This window comes from Salmo salar, chromosome ssa16 (assembly GCF_905237065.1).
Source record: "Salmo salar chromosome ssa16, Ssal_v3.1, whole genome shotgun sequence".
NCBI classification, from domain to species: Eukaryota; Metazoa; Chordata; class Actinopteri; order Salmoniformes; family Salmonidae; genus Salmo; species Salmo salar.
The window spans coordinates 49,100,203-49,118,864 of NC_059457.1; the positions used below are offsets into that span (position 1 = coordinate 49,100,203).

An 18,662-nucleotide genomic window follows, 5' to 3' on the forward strand; every position below is an offset into this window, starting at 1 on the left:
ACACTACTTTGAGAAGCTCCACAGCTCATTAATAGTGGTGTGTTAAGCCAATCAGACATAGTAATTAGATCCCCAAATGGGCACATTTATATGCCTACAGTTGCGCGCAGGCCAGGTAGCCTCTAGGCCTAATTCTATGCGTAATCTGGTGCGCGTGATTACCCAACATTGACAGGAGCGCTCCAAACGAAAGACAATTACTAAATTGGCAAAACTCGTAAAAGGAATGATATAAACCAAAACTTGTTTCTCACAAGTGTAGCATAGGTTGTCCACTCCGACAGTGAGAACGGTAAAAGAATAGAATAATATTATATTGAATGCAATAAGACATTAACCTAACCAAACAAACATTATAGATTAGAAATAGGAATGAATGGTAAATGTACTAGAGGTCGACCGATTATGATTTTTCAACGCCGATGCCGATTATTGGAGGACCCAAAAAGCCGATACCGATTAAATGGGACGATTTTTAAATATACATTTGTAATAATGACAATTACAACAATACTGAATGAACAATGAACCCTTTTATTTTAACTTAATATAATACAAAAATAAAAACAATTTAGTCTCAAATAAATAATGAAACATGTTCAATTTGGTTTAAATAATGCAAAACAAAGTGTTGGAGAAGAAAGTAAAAGTGCAATATGTGCCATGTAAAAAAGCTAAGGTTTAAGTTCCTTGCTCAGAACATGAGAACATATGAAAGCTGGTAGTTCCTTTTAACATGAGTCTTCAATATTCCCAGGTAAGAAGTTTTAGGTTGTAGTTATTATATGACTATTTCTCTCTATACCATTTTGTATTTCATATACCTTTGACTATTGGATGTTCTAATAGGTACTTTAGTATTGCCAGCCTAATCTCGGGAGTTGATAGGCTTGAAGTCATAAACAGGCAATGCTTGAAGCACAGCGAACAGCTGCTGGCAAATGCAGGACAGTGCTGTTTGAATGAATGCTTATGAGCCTGCTGCTGCCTACCACCGCTCAGTCAGACTGCTCTATCAAATCATAGACTTAACTATAATATAATAACACACAGAAATACGAGCCTTAGGCCATTAGGCCGATATTTCCAAGATGCCGTAGCAGTCAGACGTATGTCTTTGCCCTGTCGAGTCTCTTGTATATATTTTTCTTCGCATATCTTTTCAAAATATTTTTCTAAACACTCTCCTGCAACCAGCCGCACCCAATGTGACGTGGATCTGTTTTTTCTAAAGTATTTCTATTTACTTCGGATCTGGAATCCCTCAACTGAAGCTAGCCAGCTAACTACCTACCAGCTATCAGTCAGCAAACCACTGCTAGCGGTTAGCTAACCTTTAGCTCGGAAAGCTCTCGCCAGTTCGTACAACGTGACTCAAACCAGAGCATAACGGCCATATTTTTTCTATCCATATCCCCAGATTCTCCATACCGCAAACTCTGTGAACATTTTCATCTGGATCTTCGCAACTAGCTAACCGCAATCCCGGGTGACTACTCCTAGCTAGCGTTTCCATCCCGGAGCAAGCACCAATTAGCCTGAAGCTAGCCCGGCTAGGGCTCCTGGGCCACGACCGAAGCCCACTCCTGGGCTACAATATCCGGATCCCTTCTACTGCCGGTACGGGGCACGGAACCCTGCCGATCCTCTACGACTGGAATACCGACATAATCTGCCAGAGCATTCTAACAGGCCCCTCAGGCGCGACGTCCGCTGAAGACCCCTTCTGCTAGCTACCAAGAGTTACTTGGAACCCTACCAATTCCACGACTGGTCTATCGACGTCACCGCACGAAGAGGCAAAAACGGACTTACCTCCATCGCGACGTCCCCCAAAGGCCCTTCTGCTAACTTGCTTGCCCCGGTCTGATAACTGCTTGCTTGCTAGCCCCTGTCTGCTAACTGCTAGCTTGTTGGCCCCGGCCTACTATCTGCTAGCTTGTTAGCACCGGCCTGCTAACGGTCTGAATCGCCGTGTCCCCAGCCAGCCCAACCACTCACTGGACCCATTTGTTCACTTGGCTACCCATGCCTCTTTCTAATATCAACATGCCTCGTCTATTACTGTCTTGGTTAGTGATTCCTGTCTTATTTCACTGTAGAGCCTCTAGCCCTGCTCAATATGCCTTAACCAACCATGTTGTTCCACCTCCTACACATGTGATGACATCACCTGGTTTAAACATCTTTAGAGACTATATCTCTCATCATTACTCAATGCCTAGGTTTACTTCCAATGTACTCACATCCTACCTTACCTTTGTTTGTACACTATGCCTTGAATCTATGCTATTGTGCCCAGAAACCTGCTCCTTTTACTCTGTTCTGAACATGCTAGACGGCCAGTTCGTATAGCCTTTAACCGTACCCTTATCCAACTTCTCCTCTGTTCCTCTGGTGATGTAGAGGTTAATCCAGGTCCTGCAGTGCCTAGCTCCACTCCCACTCCCCAGGTGCTCTCATTTGTTGACTTCTGTAACCGTAAAAGCCTTGGTTTCATGCATGTTAACACTAGAAGCCTACTCCCTAAGTTTGTTTTACTCACTGCTTTAGCACACTCTGCCAACCCGGATGTCTTAGCCGTGTCTGAATCCTGGCTTAGGAAAACCACCAAAAACTCTGACATCTCCATCCGTAATTTTAACATTTTCCGCCAAGATGGAACTGCTAAAGGGGGCGGTGTTGCAATCTACTGCAGAGTTCTGTATTACAATCCAAGTCTGTACCCAAACAATTCGAGCTTCTACTTCTAAAAATTCACCTTTCCAGAAACAAGTCTCTCACTGTTGCCGCTTGCTATAGACCACCCTCTGCCCCCAGCTGTGCCCTCGACACCATATGTGAACTGATTGCCCCCCCCATCTATCTTCTGAGCTCGTGCTGCTAGGTGACCTATACTGGGACATGCTTAACACCCCGGCCATCCTACAATCTAAGCTTGATGCCCGCAATCTCACACAAATTAATCAACGAACCTACCAGGTACAACCCCAAATCCGTAAACACGGGCACCCTCATAGATATCATCCTAACCAACTTGCCCTCCAAATACACCTCTGCTGTTTTCAATCAAGATCTCAGCGATCACTGCCTCATTGCCTGCATCCGTAATGGGTCTGCGACCAAACGACCACCCCTCATCACTGTCAAACGCTCCCTAAAACACTTCTGCGAGCAGGCCTTTCTAATCGACCTGGCCGGGGTATCCTGGAATGACATTGACCTCATCCCGTCAGTAGATGATGCCTGGTTATTCTTTAAAAGTGCTTTAGAACTAGGAACAGATATAGTCCTTAGTTCACTCCAGACCCGTCTGCCCTTGACCAGCACAAAAACATCCTGTGGCATTCTGCATTATCATCAAATAGCCCCCGTGATATGCAACTTTTCAGGGAAGTTAGGAACAAAAATACACAAGCAGTTAGGAAAGCTAAGGCTAGCTTTTTCAAACAGAAATTTGCATCCTGTAGTACAAACTCAAAAACGTTCTGGGACACTGTAAAGTCCATGGAAAATAAGAGCACCTCCTCCCAGCTGCCCCCTGCTCTGAGGCTAGGAAACACTGTTACAACCGATAAATCCACTATAATTGAGAATTTCAATAAGCATTCCTCTACGGCTGGCCATGCTTTCCACCTGGCTACCCCTACCCCGGTCAACTGCTCGGCACCCTCCACAGCAAACCGCCAAAGCCCCCACCATTTCTCCTTCACACAAATCCAGATAGCTGATGTTCTGAAAGAGCTGCAAAATCCGGAGCCCTACAAATCAGCCGGGCTAGACAATCTGGACCCTCTCTTTCTAAAATGATCTGCCGAAATTGTTGCAACTCCTATTACTAGCCTGTTCAACTTCTTTTTCGTATCGTCTGAGATTCCCAAAGATTGGAAAGCTGCCGCGGTAATCCCCCTCTTCAAAGGGGGTGACACTAGACCTATATCTATCCTACCCTGTCTTTCTAAGGTCTTCAATAGTCAAGTTAACAGATTAACCGTCCATTTCAAATCCCACCGTACCTTCTCCGCTATGCAATCTGGTTTCAGAGCTGGTCATGGTTGCACCTCAGCCACGCTCAAGGTCCTAAACGACATCATAACCGCCATCGATAAGAGACATTACTGTGCAGCCGTATTCATCGACGTGGCCAAGGCTTTCGACTCTGTCAATCACCACATTTTTATTGGCAGACTTGACAGCCTTGGTTTCTGAAACGATTGCTTTACCTGGTTTACCAACTCCTTCTCTGATAGAGTTCAGTGTGTCAAATCGGAGGGCCTGTTGTCCGGACCTCTGGCAGTCTCTATGGGGGTGCCACAGGGTTCAATTCTCGGGCCGACTCTTCTCTGTATACATCAATGATGTCGCTCTTGCTGCTGGTGATTCTCTGATCCACCTCTACGCAGACGACACCATTCTGTATACTTCTGGCCCCTCTTTGGACACTGTGTTAACTAACCTCCAGACGAGCTTCAATGCTGTACAACTCTCCTTCCGTGGCCTCCAACTGCTCTTAAAAGCAAGTAAAACTAAATGCATGCTATTCAATCGATCACTGCCCGCACCTGCCCGTCCGTCCAGCATCACTACTCTGGACGGCTCTGACTTAGAATATGTGGACAACTACAAATACCTAGGTGTCTGGTTAGACTGTAAACTCTCCTTCCAGACTCACATTAAGCATCTCCAATCCAAAATTAAATCTAGAATCGGCTTCCTATATCGCAACAAAGCATCCTTCACTCATGCTGCCAAACATACCCTCGTAAAACTGACCATCCTACCAATCTTCGACTTCAGCAATGTCATCTATAAAATAGCCTCCAACACTCTACTCAACAAAGAGAATGCAGTCTATCACAGTGCCATCCGTTTTGTCACCAAAGCCCCATAGACTACCCACCATTGCGACCTGTACGCTCTCGTTGGTTGGCCCTCACTTCATACTCGTCGCCAAACCCACTGGCTACAGGTTATCTACAAGTCTCTGCTAGGTAAAGGCCCGCCTTATCTCAGCTCACTGGTCACCATAGCAGCACCCACTCGTAGCACTCGCTCCAGCAGGTATATCTCACTGGTCACCCCCAAAGCCAATTCCTCCTTTGGTCACCTTTCCTTCCAGTTCTCTGCTGCCAATGACTGGAACGAACTGCAAAAATCTCTGAAGCTTGAGTCTTATATCTCCCTCACTAGCTTTAAGCACCAGCTGTCAGAGCAGCTCACAGATCACTGCACCTGTACATAGCCCATCTGTAAACAGCCCATCTATCTACCTCATTCCCATACAGTATTTATTTATCTTGCTTCTCCGCACCCAAGTATCTATACTTGCACATTCATCTTCTGTACACCCACCATTATAGTGTTTAATTGCTTCGCCACCATGGCCTATATATTACCTTAACTCCCTTATCTCATTTGCACTCACTGTATATAGACTTTTTTTTCTATTTTTTCCCCCTACTGTATTATTGATTGTATGTTTTGTTTATTCCATGTGTAACTCTGTGTTGTTGTATGTGTCAAATTGCTATGCTTTATCTTGGCCAGGTCGCAGTTGCAAATGAGAACTTGTTCTCAACTAGCCTACCTGGTTTAATAAACGTGAAATAAATCAACAACAAAAAAAATGTATATGGTTAAATCCGGAAACTATCATTTTGAAAACAAAACGTTTATCCGTTCAGTGAAATACGGAACCGTTACGCATTTTATCTAATGGGTGGCATCCATAAGTCTAAATATTGCTGTTACATTGCACAACCTTCAATGTTAAGTCATAATTACGTAAAATTCTGGCAAATTAGTTCGCAACGAGCCAGGCGGCCCAAACGGTTGCATATACCCTGACTCTGCGTGCAATAAACACAAGAGAAGTGACACAATTTCCATAGTTTAATATTGCCTGCTAACCTGGATTTCTTTTAACTAAATACGCAGGTTTAAGAAAATATACTTTGTGTATTGATTTTAAGAAAGGCATTGATGTTTATGGTTAGGTACATTCGTGCAACGATTGTGCTTTTTTCGCAAATGCGCTTTTGTTAAATCATCTCCCGTTTGGCGAAGTTGGCTGTCTTTGTTAGGAACAAATAGTCTTCACACAGTTCGCAACGAGCCAGGCGGCCCAAACTGCTGCATTTACCCTGACTCTGTTGCACAGAATGCAAGAGAAGTGACAATTTCCCTAGTAAAAAGAAATTCATGTTAACAGGCAATATTAACTAAATATGCAGGTTTAAAAATATATACTTGTGTATTGATTTTAAGAAAGGCGATGATGTTTATGGTTAGGTACACATTGGTGCAACGATAGTGCTTTTTTCGCGAATGCGCATGTTAAATCACCCGTTTGGCGAAGTAGGCTATGATTCAATGATAAATTAACAGGCACCGCATCGATTATATGCAACGCAGGACAAGCTAGATAAACTAGTAATATCATCAACCATGTGTAGTTAACTAGTAATTATGTTAAGATTGATTGTTTTTTAAAAGATAAGTGTAATGCTAGCTAGCACCTTACCTTGGCTCCTTGCTGCACTCGCATAACAGTTAGTCAGCCTGCCACGCAGCCTCCTCGTGGAGTGCAATGTAATCGGCAATGATCGTTGTCCAAAAATGACGATTATTGATTGTTATGAAAACTTGAAATCGGCCCTAATTAAATCGGCCATTCCGATTAATCGGTTGACCTCAAATGTACTACTGGTGATACATGTAAGGGGGAATGGATAGACTAGCAATCAAAACGCAAATAATTCACACAATAAAGATAAACAATGAATGTGCACAAATTGGGGGGAGAGCCCGCATTCTGGAGAGAGTAGTGCATCGTGCAGCCACATTCCCCTTCTTGGACTGTGCCATCCCCGAACCTCCGCAATCGATTAGTTTAGTAAGATGGGCGCGAATAAGACAGTTGTCTAGTGGGCCATAAAAATATATACACCACCGTTCAAAAGTTTGGGGTCACTTACAAATGTCCTTGTTTTTTAAAGTAAAGCACATTTTTTTTGTCCATTAAAATAACATCAAATTGATCAGAAATACAGTGTAGACATTGTTAATGTTGTAAATGACTATTGTAGCTGGAAACGGCAGATTTTTTATGGAATATCTACATAGGCGTACAGAAGCCCATTATCAGCAACCATCACTCCTGTGTTCCAATGGCACGTTGTGTTAGCTAATCCAAGTTTATCATTTTAAAAGGCTAATTGATCATTAGAAAACCCTTTTGCAATTATGTTAGCACAGCTGAAAACTGTTGTTCTGATTAAAGAAGCAATAAAACCTTCTTTAGACTAGTTGAGAATCTGGAGCATCAGCATTTGTGGGTTCGATTACAGGCTCAAAATGGCCAGAAAGAAATAACTTTCTTCTGAAACTCGTCAGTCTATTCTTGTTCTGAGAAATGAAGGCTATTCCATGCAAGAAATTGCAAAGAAACTGAAGATCTCATACAACGCTGTGTACTACTCCCTTCACAGAACAGAGCAAACTGGCTCTAACCAGAATAGAAACAGGAGTGGGAGGCCCCGGTGCACAACTGAGCAACAGGAAATATACAGTGTCTAGTTTGAGAAACAAGCCGCCTCACAAGTCCTCAACTGGCAGCTTCATTAAATAGTACCCGCAAAACACCAGTCTCAACGTCAACAGTGAAGAGGCGACTCCGGGATGCTGGCCTTCTAGGCAGTGTTCCTCTGTCCAGTGCCTGTGTTGTTTTGCCCATCTTAATCTTACATTTTTTGGGGGACAGTATGAGATATGGCTTTTTCTTTGCAACTCTGCCTAGAAGGACAGCATCCCAGAGTCGCCTCTTCTTTGGCGGCCAGGTGGCACACAGTGAAAGAGAGATGTGTACGTTTAAGGCAACACCTGAATACCTGTCTACCTAGCTGGCACCCAGGTAGCAGTGAGACATTAGCTCCTCTACAACACAACATCAATAGCTGCAGGTGGAAGGCTTTAGCAATGCAGACACCTTCACCAAACTTAGAGGGAAATAACAACAGTCTAGTGTTAGTGTGAGGGTGTGTGTGTGTCTAGGGTTCAAATTGACTAAACATTGACTTGTGACTTATAAGGGTGCCCTGATTGGTTTTGAGAGAGCCCAGCACCCTTATTTTTCTAACACTGTGTGTGTGTGTGTGTGTGTGTGTGTGTGTGTGTGTGTGTGTGTGTGTGTGTGTGTGTGTGTGTGTGTGTGTGTGTGTGTAGAAACCAAGACAACAAGGGCCTGGCAGCAGGACTCTGGTGCTGCTTCACTAATGCACACTTATAGGAAAATACCATTCAAAAACGATCTTCTGGTATTTATTTCATTAGTCCACCGTTGATACGGTTCCTAAATGTCAAGATATTGAAGAAGCAATGTGTCACCTGCCACATGATCATGTGGCAGCATAAAAAAGATGTGCTTCCTCTGTTATCGGACTGTGAGAGGGTGGGTGGTGTACGAGAGGGCGGGAGGGTGGTGTACGAGAGGGCGGGCTGGCGGTGTGAGGCTCGTGTGAGTGAGAGCTAGTCTGGGCTTGTCAGCCACTCCACAAATTGCTGTGTTTAATCAGTAGGGCTTCTTACCAGGGAGCAGGGCTGGGAGGGTGGACATGACAGGTGGCAGGCAGCATACGGTTAGCTACTGCTGCCTGACAATCTCCCTTCCTCTCTTTCCACCTCCTCTCCTGAGAGAAGCAAGTGAGGTCTCAAGCCTCATGGAGAGAGAGACAGCGAGGAAAGGGCGAGAGAGAGAGCAAGACAGCGTGGAAAGAGCGAGAGAGAGACAGACAGCGTGGAAAGAGCGAGAGAGAGAGCAAGACGGCGTGGAAAGAGCGAGCGAGAGACAGACGGCGTGGAAAGAGCGAGCGAGAGACAGACGGCGTGGAAAGAGCGAGCGAGAGACAGACGGCGTGGAAAGAGCGAGCGAGAGACAGACGGCGTGGAAAGAGCGAGCGAGAGAGACGGCGTGGAAAGAGCGAGCGAGAGACAGACGGCGTGGAAAGAGCGAGCGAGAGACAGACGGCGTGGAAAGAGCGAGCGAGAGACAGACGGCGTGGAAAGAGCGAGCGAGAGACAGACGGCGTGGAAAGAGCGAGCGAGAGACAGACGGCGTGGAAAGAGCGAGCGAGAGACAGACGGCGTGGAAAGAGCGAGCGAGAGACAGACGGCGTGGAAAGAGCGAGCGAGAGACAGACGGCGTGGAAAGAGCGAGCGAGAGACAGACGGCGTGGAAAGAGCGAGCGAGAGACAGACGGCGTGGAAAGAGCGAGAGAGAGACGGCGTGGAAAGAGCGAGCGAGAGACAGACGGCGTGGAAAGAGCGAGCGAGAGACAGACGGCGTGGAAAGAGCGAGAGAGAGACAGCGTGGAAAGAGCGAGAGAGAGACGGCGTGGAAAGAGCGAGAGAGAGACGGCGTGGAAAGAGCGAGAGAGAGACGGCGTGGAAAGAGCGAGCGAGAGACAGACGGCGTGGAAAGAGCGAGAGAGACGGCGTGGAAAGAGCGAGCGAGAGAGACGGCGTGGAAAGAGCGAGCGAGAGAGACGGCGTGGAAAGAGCGAGAGAGAGACGGCGTGGAAAGAGCGAGAGAGAGACGGTGTGGAAAGAGCGATAGAGAGACGGCAAGAGAGAGAAGAGAGAAGAGGAAAGAGAACGAGGATCAAGAGAAAGAACGTGTGTTTCTTGAAGGAGAGAATGTGTCTTTCCCAATGGAAGGCACATGTATAAGCTATAGGTAAATAAGATACACAGTGGTCAGCCAGTGTCTAAGAGGTCACCTCGTCCCAGCAGGAGGCCTTTTGCCTTTTCTTAGGCAGTCACTGTAAATAAGAATTTATTCTTAACTGACTTGCCTAGTTAAATAAAGTTGAAATAAATAAAAATGAAAAAGCAGACACCCTCCTTCTCAGCAGCTGTCAATCTGTAGCAGTAACAGAAACAGGAGAGAGATCCACTCGACCCTGTCCAATGAGTGATGCCTTCACCTCTTCTTCATGGTAACCATGACTACATGCAGTGGCCGATTTAGGTATGGCCTACATGGGCGGCACGGGGCACCCGCACAAAATAAATAAATAAATGATATACAATATTCGGAATGGTGACATTTGTGCGACCAGTTTTCTATCGCTCGTTTGCACGTCATGTCAATGATATCATGTCACCGTGTGGGACTGTGGGTATATTAACCTTGTCGGAGTGGGCGCCCTGATTCTGGTTTGTGAGCTAGGCAGGCTACTGCCTGGGAAGGTCTCCCACTCAGAAGTACGAGATGGGGAGGGGGACAGGGGTAGGTTGACCTCTGGTCTCCCCACTGGAAGCCCGAGGTAGGGGGAGCAGGGGAATCTATCAAATAGTGGACCTCTAACTTTGTACAGTACTAATGCAATTAGATGTGCAATTTAGTTTGTGTGTTTCTTGTTTCAAGTGTAATAATCAGGTTCTCTTTATAAGTGTGTTATTCTACTTGTGTGATTTAGGATTTGTGCAATTTAGTTTTAGTTGTGTTTTTTGTTAGCACTAGGGTAATAGTGTAATAATCAGGTTCTCTTTATAAGTGTGTTATTCTACTTGTGTGATTTAGGATTTGTGCAATTTAGTTTTATTTGTTAGCAATAGGGTAAGTGTATTAATTAAATTATCTTTTTATTTGTATTTATATACTACAATGTGTTTCTATTTGTCTTTGTTAATTCTTTTTGATATTTATGAATCTTATTTTTGTATATGTTTTTATATTTATATAGTTTGAAATGTCATGATTATTTACAGGTGATGTTCCAAATGTCTGAATAAAAATGACAGTTAGTGCAGAATGGGGGGGTTCATACAACCTAGAACTGCATACCACATCAAGTTACTCATGCAAGCAGTAAATTTAGATTCAAAAAACAGATTTAAAAAAAGACACCTTATGGAACAGCGGGGACTGTGAAGCAACACAAAAAACATAGGCACAGACACATGCATACAAACACACGATAACACACACGTACACGTGGATTTTGTGTTGTGGATATGTGGTAGTAGAGTAGGGGCCTGAGGGAACACACTTAGTATGTTGTGAAATCTGTTGTGAATGTCTTTGAATGTTTTTTTTTTTACATGTAGAACTGCCTTAAGTTAGCTGGACCCCAGGAAGAGTAGCTGCTGCCTTGGCAGGAACTAATGGGATCCATAATAAATACAAAGATAAAAACACCACTGCCATCTAGTGGTGTCTGGTATATTGCACTAAAAACTATTTACAGTGCCATCACATCAAAGAAAACTCAGCCGATTCAATCACATTCAAAACATTCACATTCATTTATCTGCAGAAAAAGTCTGTTGCTCCTCATATTATCACTATAATATAAATTATTTATTATTTTCCATAATATAGGTAGTAATCTTTTCACTATTATAAACTGGGCGGTTCAAACACTGAATGCTGATTGGCTGAAAGCCAGGTACGACAAAACATTTATTTTTACTGCTCTAATTACGTTGGTAACCAGTTTATAATAGCAATAAGGCTCCTCGGGGGTTTGTGGTATCTGGCCAATATACCACGGCTAAGGGCTGTATCCAGGCACTCCGTGTTTTGTTGTCCCAAAGAACAGCCCTTTGCCGTGGTATATTGGCCATATACCCCACCCCCTCGGAACGTATTGCTTAAGTAAGGCATAAGCAGGAGGGACCAGCACAAATGTGACTAATGATACCATTCTGGTTAAACCCAAATGTGACTAACGATACCATTCTGGTTAAACCCAAATGTGACTAACGATACCATTCTGGTTAAACCCAAATGTGACTAACGATACCATTCTGGTTAAACCCAAATTGGTGTAATGTAGTCTGTGTGTATACACCCAGTGTGTGTGTGTACCCAGTGTGTGTGTGTTTAGGTGACTCACTAAGGTCTTCTGCCAGCTGTACTCTGCGTCCGGTGATGAGGTGGACCTTCCTCTCGTTGTCCTCACCAAAGTCCTCCAGCACCTCCTTCACGTTCTTTTCCAGGCGCCGTACTGAGTGTGCAAACGCAAAACACACACACACACACACACACACACACACACACACACACACACACACACACACACACACACACACACACACACACACACACACACACACACACACACACACACACACACACACACACACACACACACACACACACACACACAAAATGTCAGACATCAAAGATAAAGGGAACACAGGCCTCCAGACAGACAGGCCTCCCTCCAGACAGACAGACAGACCTCCAGACAGACAGACAGACAGACCTCCAGACAGACAGACCTCCAGACAGACAGACAGACCTCCAGACAGACAGACCTCCAGACAGACCTCCAGACAGACCTCCAGACAGACAGACCTCCAGACAGACAGACCTCCAGACAGACAGACCTCCAGACAGACAGACCTCCAGACAGACAGACAGACACAGACCTCCAGACAGACAGACAGACACAGACCTCCAGACAGACAGACAGACACAGACCTCCAGACAGACAGACACAGACCTCCAGACAGACAGACACAGACCTCCAGACAGACAGACACAGACCTCCAGACAGACAGACACAGACCTCCAGACAGACAGACACAGACCTCCAAACAGGCCTCCAGACAGACAGACCTCCAGACAGACAGACCTCCAGACAGACAGACAGACAGACAGACCTCCAGACAGACAGACAGACCTCCAGACAGACAGACCTCCAGACAGACAGACAGACAGACCTCCAGACAGACAGACCTCCAGACAGACAGACAGACACAGACCTCCAGACAGACAGACAGACACAGACCTCCAGACAGACAGACAGACACAGACCTCCAGACAGACAGACAGACACAGACCTCCAGACAGACAGACAGACACAGACCTCCAGACAGACAGACACAGACCTCCAGACAGACAGACACAGACCTCCAGACAGACAGACACAGACCTCCAGACAGACAGACACAGACCTCCAGACAGACAGACACAGACCTCCAAACAGGCCTCCAGACAGACAGACCTCCAGACAGACAGACCTCCAGACAGACAGACCTCCAGACAGACAGACCTCCAGACAGACAGACAGACCTCCAGACAGACAGACAGACAGACCTCCAGACAGACAGACCTCCAGACAGACAGACAGACCTCCAGACAGACAGACACAGACCTCCAGACAGACAGACACAGACCTCCAGACAGACAGACACAGACCTCCAGACAGACAGACACAGACCTCCAGACAGGCCTCCAGACACAGACCTCCAGACAGGCCTCCAGACACAGACCTCCAGACAGGCCTCCAGACACAGACCTCCAGACAGGCCTCCAGACAGACAGACCTCCAGACAGACAGACAGACCTCCAGAGAGACAGACAGACCTCCAGAGAGACAGACAGACCTCCAGAGAGACAGACAGACCTCCAGAGAGACAGACAGACCTCCAGAGAGAGAGACAGACCTCCAGAGAGAGAGACAGACCTCCAGACAGACCTCCAGACAGACAAGACAGGCCTCCAGACAGACAAGACAGGCCTCCAGACAGACAAGACAGGCCTCCAGACAGACAAGACAGGCCTCCAGACAGACAAGACAGGCCTCCAGACAGACAGGCCTCCAGACAGACAGGCCTCCAGACAGACAGGCCTCCAGACAGGCCTCCAGACAGACAGGCCTCCAGACAGACAGGCCTCCAGACAGACAGGCCAGGCCTCCAGACAGACAGGCCAGGCCTCCAGACAGACCTCCAGACAGACCTCCAGACAGACAGGCCAGACCTCCAGACAGGCCTCCAGACAGGCCTCCAGACAGGCCTCCAGACAGGCCTCCAGACAGGCCTCCAGACAGGCCTCCAGACAGACCTCCAGACAGACCTCCAGACAGACCTCCAGACAGGCCTCCAGACAGGCCTCCAGACAGGCCTCCAGACAGGCCTCCAGACAGACAGACAGACCTCCAGACAGGCCTCCAGACAGGCCTCCAGACAGGCCTCCAGACAGGGGCCTATACAGCCCTGTAACACAGCCCCAGATCTATACCCAAGTCCCAGCCTACCCTCTGTGTTGATGAGCTGCTGTCTGAGTGTGTTGGCTGTGATGAGCAGCATCCTCTGAATCCTCCAGAACAGGACTACATCATTGCACTCCAGCTGTGGTGAGAGAGAAACATGATAATCATGCACTGAGACAGGGCACGTATTATATTATTAAGTTACATGCAACAGTCAGAGACAACAGGAAGTACTGTAGATGGACAACTTACTACAGTCCATAAAGGGTTACAAAATTCCAATATCTTTCCCAGATTTCCAAGATATTCCAAAAACCTTTCCAGGAATCTGCCAACCGGGATTTCTGGAAATACAGAGAACGTTGGGAAAGTTACTGGAATTTTGCAAACCTACGCCCATAACTTCCCTCTGAAATCAGCTAACTCTGGCAGCTTACCAAAGAGCCCAGGTCCCTTACCTCCGAGTCAACAAATTGTCTCTGGTAGTAGTAGAAGCCTCGTCTACACAGGTTACAGTGATGCAGCGCCTTCTGCAGGAAGTGACGTCGGTACAGCTGGTGCCACGTGTCCTTGATCTAGAAATACAGGAAGTAAAAGAGGGAACCGGAGTGAGAGGGGTAATTTATAGGTAAAAGATGTGCAGAGCTGTGGTCGAGAGGTAACTCTTCCTGGCACGTCACATATACAACCCCAACGGAGAGGGGGTTCAATACCCGCCTTTCCCACACCTGCTTGTCTCCCTCTCTGATTACATTACTGTCTGAAGTAAGAATATGTATGAGTACTCAAACAGACGACGTCAAAAATCCATATTTAACTAGAGATCATTGTTTTCAAATACTGTAAAAGTAACTGGTGGAATGTGCTTTGTGGCTTGTCCCGAGAAAAAATAAATGAAATGTTGTCTTGAAGACAATGTTCATTTGCGGGGCACAACAAAAAAGAAACCAAGGCAAGCATCACACAGTTCTCCCACAATTCCCTTTCCCCTCCATGTTTCACTCACTCAAACGCGTTCCGACCGCTCCCTCTACACACACACACACACACACACACACACACACACACACACACACACACACACACACACACACACACACACACACACACACACACACACACACACACACACACACACACACACACACACACACACACACACACGCCGAGTTTGCACACAAGCTCCAGTTAGGCCTACAGAAATAAATGCCTGTAAGGTGGGCATAAAAAAATCCCTCTAACTGACGGGATACACAAGCTACATTCCATGCCAAACGACAACAGTTTTATCACGAATTGAAAATGAACTGGTTAATTGAAGTACAGAAATGTGTTCAAACACCGAGCTGCAGTTTGGGAATAATGGCTTCTCGTCTATTTTCCACTTCGGCTACTTTGCGAACTGCTAGTACCATTTAGAACAGGTTAGCGTAGGCTATAACCCCACTAAACATACAGGTTCCACACTGAAAATATGTCAAAACAGTTTGATGAAGAGAAAGAGCGTACTTTCAGAGTCATTAAGTCTAGGCCTACTCATCAAATAGATGTAGTGGCCGTAATTCATCACCATGCAGCCAGTGTTCAATGTAGAACTGTTAATACATTCAGAAAACTACAAACAACACGCAAAATAAAATAAATCGAATGTCTGTAGGCCTTTAGCAAAAAGACGACAAATTTTGGTTTGTAACCCTGAAATCTTTTTTGAGAATAACTCTCCCAGAAGAGCATCACTTCACACAGCCAACATTTTCTATTTTGAAAAATATTCTGTTCTATTCTGTTATATTACATCATGTTTTTTGCTATAAAATAGTTGTCTTGACTGTAGGGCCCGTGACCCCAGTTAGTTGACTGGTCTATTGATTGGTCGACAGGCTGTTGGTCGACCAAGATTTTTAGTCAAGCAGTAGACCCCCCCAAAAATGGTGTACAAGATAGTTGTCTGATTGGAACTAGTCTGAGTGGACTCAACCATTGTGGAGGCCGTGAGGATGGCACAGTCCATCACTCTAAGTAAGACATGTGCTACTGAAATTGTATGAGGTTATATTACATAAGAACAACACTAATAACATTTGTATTATTTTATAACAAATGCTCTTTCTCCCGTTTTGGATAGCGTTCGCTGTTCTGAAACATCCGTGTGCTGCTGAATTGGCGACTTTTCCTCAACCATGCTGCTAAGTACATAATAGCGAAGTTAAACAGAATATTGGTGTTGAGAACAACGAGGCAGCAGCGGAGTGAGGAAGACGAGAGAACAGCCCTCGTCTAATAGAAGTGAGGAAGACGAGAGAACAGCCCTCGTCTAATAGAAGTGTGGAAGACGAGAGAACAGCCCTCGTCTAATAGAAGTGAGGAAGACGAGAGAACAGCCCTCGTCTAATAGAAGTGAGGAAGACGAGAGAACAGCCCTCGTCTAATAGAAGTGAGGAAGACGAGAGAACAGCCCTCGTCTAATAGAAGTGAGGAAGACGAGAGAACAGCCCTCGTCTAATAGAAGTGTGGAAGACGAGAGAACAGCCCTCGTCTAATAGAAGTGTGGAAGACGAGAGAACAGCCCTCGTCTAATAGAAGTGAGGAAGACGAGAGAACAGCCCTCGTCTAATAGAAGTGAGGAGACAAGCACCACTGCTGAGGTTAGTGCCTTTTTTTTAGTGCCTGTTTGTTAACAATGATAATATAACCAGTTGATATTACGGTTTCAATACATTAATATTAAATGGCAATTGTTTTTTGACTAAAAAAAATATATATATATATGCATTTAAGATTTGTTATCTGTCACGGTTATGATGAATTAGGCATTGCGCACTGTTGGCATATAGAGTAGATAAATGGCATATATTAAAAAACTAATAATGTGATTACTGGAACAGTCAAAAAAATGTAAAATGCCCATCCCTAGTCTGATAGAAAGTGTCAAAACACAGAATACATACATACATACATAGATTAAGATACAACATCTTACTAGAGGGCACGCCCCCTATACTGTATCTTGACCCTACAGGTGTGGTTATGTTACAAAGAGAGACAGAGGTAGAGAGGTAGAGAGAGGTATAGCGAGAAAGAGAGATGTTACTGTGATTGCCCCCTCCAGGTGCCTCATTTATCAAAGGTGAGGTGCGCCAGTCTACCTGCAAAGGTTGGTATTTATCCATTTTGAACTTGATGGGAAAGTGTGTGTGTGTGTGTGTGTGTGTGTGTGTGTGTGTGTGTGTGTGTGTGTGTGTGTGTATCTTCATGCAAATCTCAAACCATGCATGCACCCAACTTTTAGAAGGTTGATCAACTTTATTGCAAGCAAATTGGCTTCTGGTTTGTTTGGGGGAAATGGGAGGTGTTTGATGCACAGGAATTATAATAATGGAAGGCTAATAAAACAATACAAACTTAAGGCCTAATGATAAAACAACTACATTTGCTGTTGGTAAGGAGATCACACAGCAGAATGTCGCCTAATGTTTCTTGTACTTATATTACATACTGTAGGCCTAAATCAGAATTGTAGGACGTCTCTCCATTTCTGACATAACTGGTTTCAACTATTCTCACTACACAACAAATAGAATGCGTGGCCAGTGTTTGGTACTAACTAGGAGGCATGCATTTTTACTGTGTAAAAGTCACAGCAACATTATACCCACACCTCTACAGAAATGTGATCAAATTTCCCATTGCGCTTTCTTTTAGGAACTACCATGGCCCAGTTCCAACATCTCCAAATCATACAGCAAATAAGGATGTCCGTGTAAAAAGTTCACGATGGATGTTAAGGATGTTCACCATAAAAAGATGAACGGAGGGCGTTTTCCAGGCCGGGCTGTAGCTCACAGTCACACAAATATATGGCTCTAATTTATCAATGCAAACACGCGTATATCTCCACGTACACTAGAATTTAGTAAGAAATTTACACACGGTTGATAAACGAGGCCCCTGGTTCCAGGTTCTCACCAGGACAGGGTCCACCCCTCGACCCTCCAGGTTCTCACCAGGACAGGGTCCACCTCCACCCCTCGACCCTCCAGGTTCATACCAGGACAGGGTCTACCTCCACCCCTCCAGGTTCATACCAGGACAGGGTCCACCTCCACCCATCCAGGTTCTCACCAGGACAGGGTCCACCTCCACCCCTCGACCCTCCAGGTTCTCACCGGGACAGGGTCTACCTCCACCCCTCGACCCTCCAGGTTCTCACCGGGACAGGGTCTACCTCCACCCCTCCAGGTTCTCACCGGGACAGGGTCCACCTCCACCCCTCCAGGTTCTCACCAGGACAGGGTCCACCTCCACCCCTCGACCCTCCAGGTTCTTACCAGGAGAGGGTCTATCTCCACCCCTCCACCCCTCGACCCTCCAGGTTTTTACCAGGACAGGGTCTACATCCACTCCTCGACCCTCCAGGTTCTTACCAGGACAGGGTCTACATCCACTCCTCGACCCTCCAGGTTCTTACCAGGACAGGGTCTACATCCACTCCTCGACCCTCCAGGTTCTTACCAGGACAGGGTCTATCTCCACCCCTCCACCCCTCGACCCTCCAGGTTTTTACCAGGACAGGGTCTACATCCACTCCTCGACCCTCCAGGTTCTTACCAGGACAGGGTCTACATCCACTCCTCGACCCTCCAGGTTCTTACCAGG

The 18,662-nt window shown here is 45.9% G+C and overlaps 1 protein-coding gene across 9 annotated transcripts in view; it reads right to left on the reverse strand.

Moving 5' to 3' along the window:
* The window catches only part of LOC106574090 (dynamin-like 120 kDa protein, mitochondrial), a 75,054-nt gene that overhangs the window by 18,778 nt on the left and 37,614 nt on the right, over positions 1-18,662 (reverse strand). For 8 of the 9 annotated variants that reach the window (XM_045697355.1, XM_014149639.2, XM_014149637.2 and 5 more), the window contains 3 exons: positions 14,465-14,581; positions 14,052-14,145; positions 11,901-12,011 (listed from right to left, as the gene is read on the reverse strand). In XM_045697355.1, coding sequence (XP_045553311.1) covers positions 11,901-12,011; positions 14,052-14,145; positions 14,465-14,581 — 322 coding nt within the window. Of the gene's footprint in view, positions 1-11,900; positions 12,012-14,051; positions 14,146-14,258; positions 14,351-14,464; positions 14,582-18,662 lie in introns of all 9 variants that reach the window. The other variant, XR_006759779.1, reaches the window with a different exon arrangement.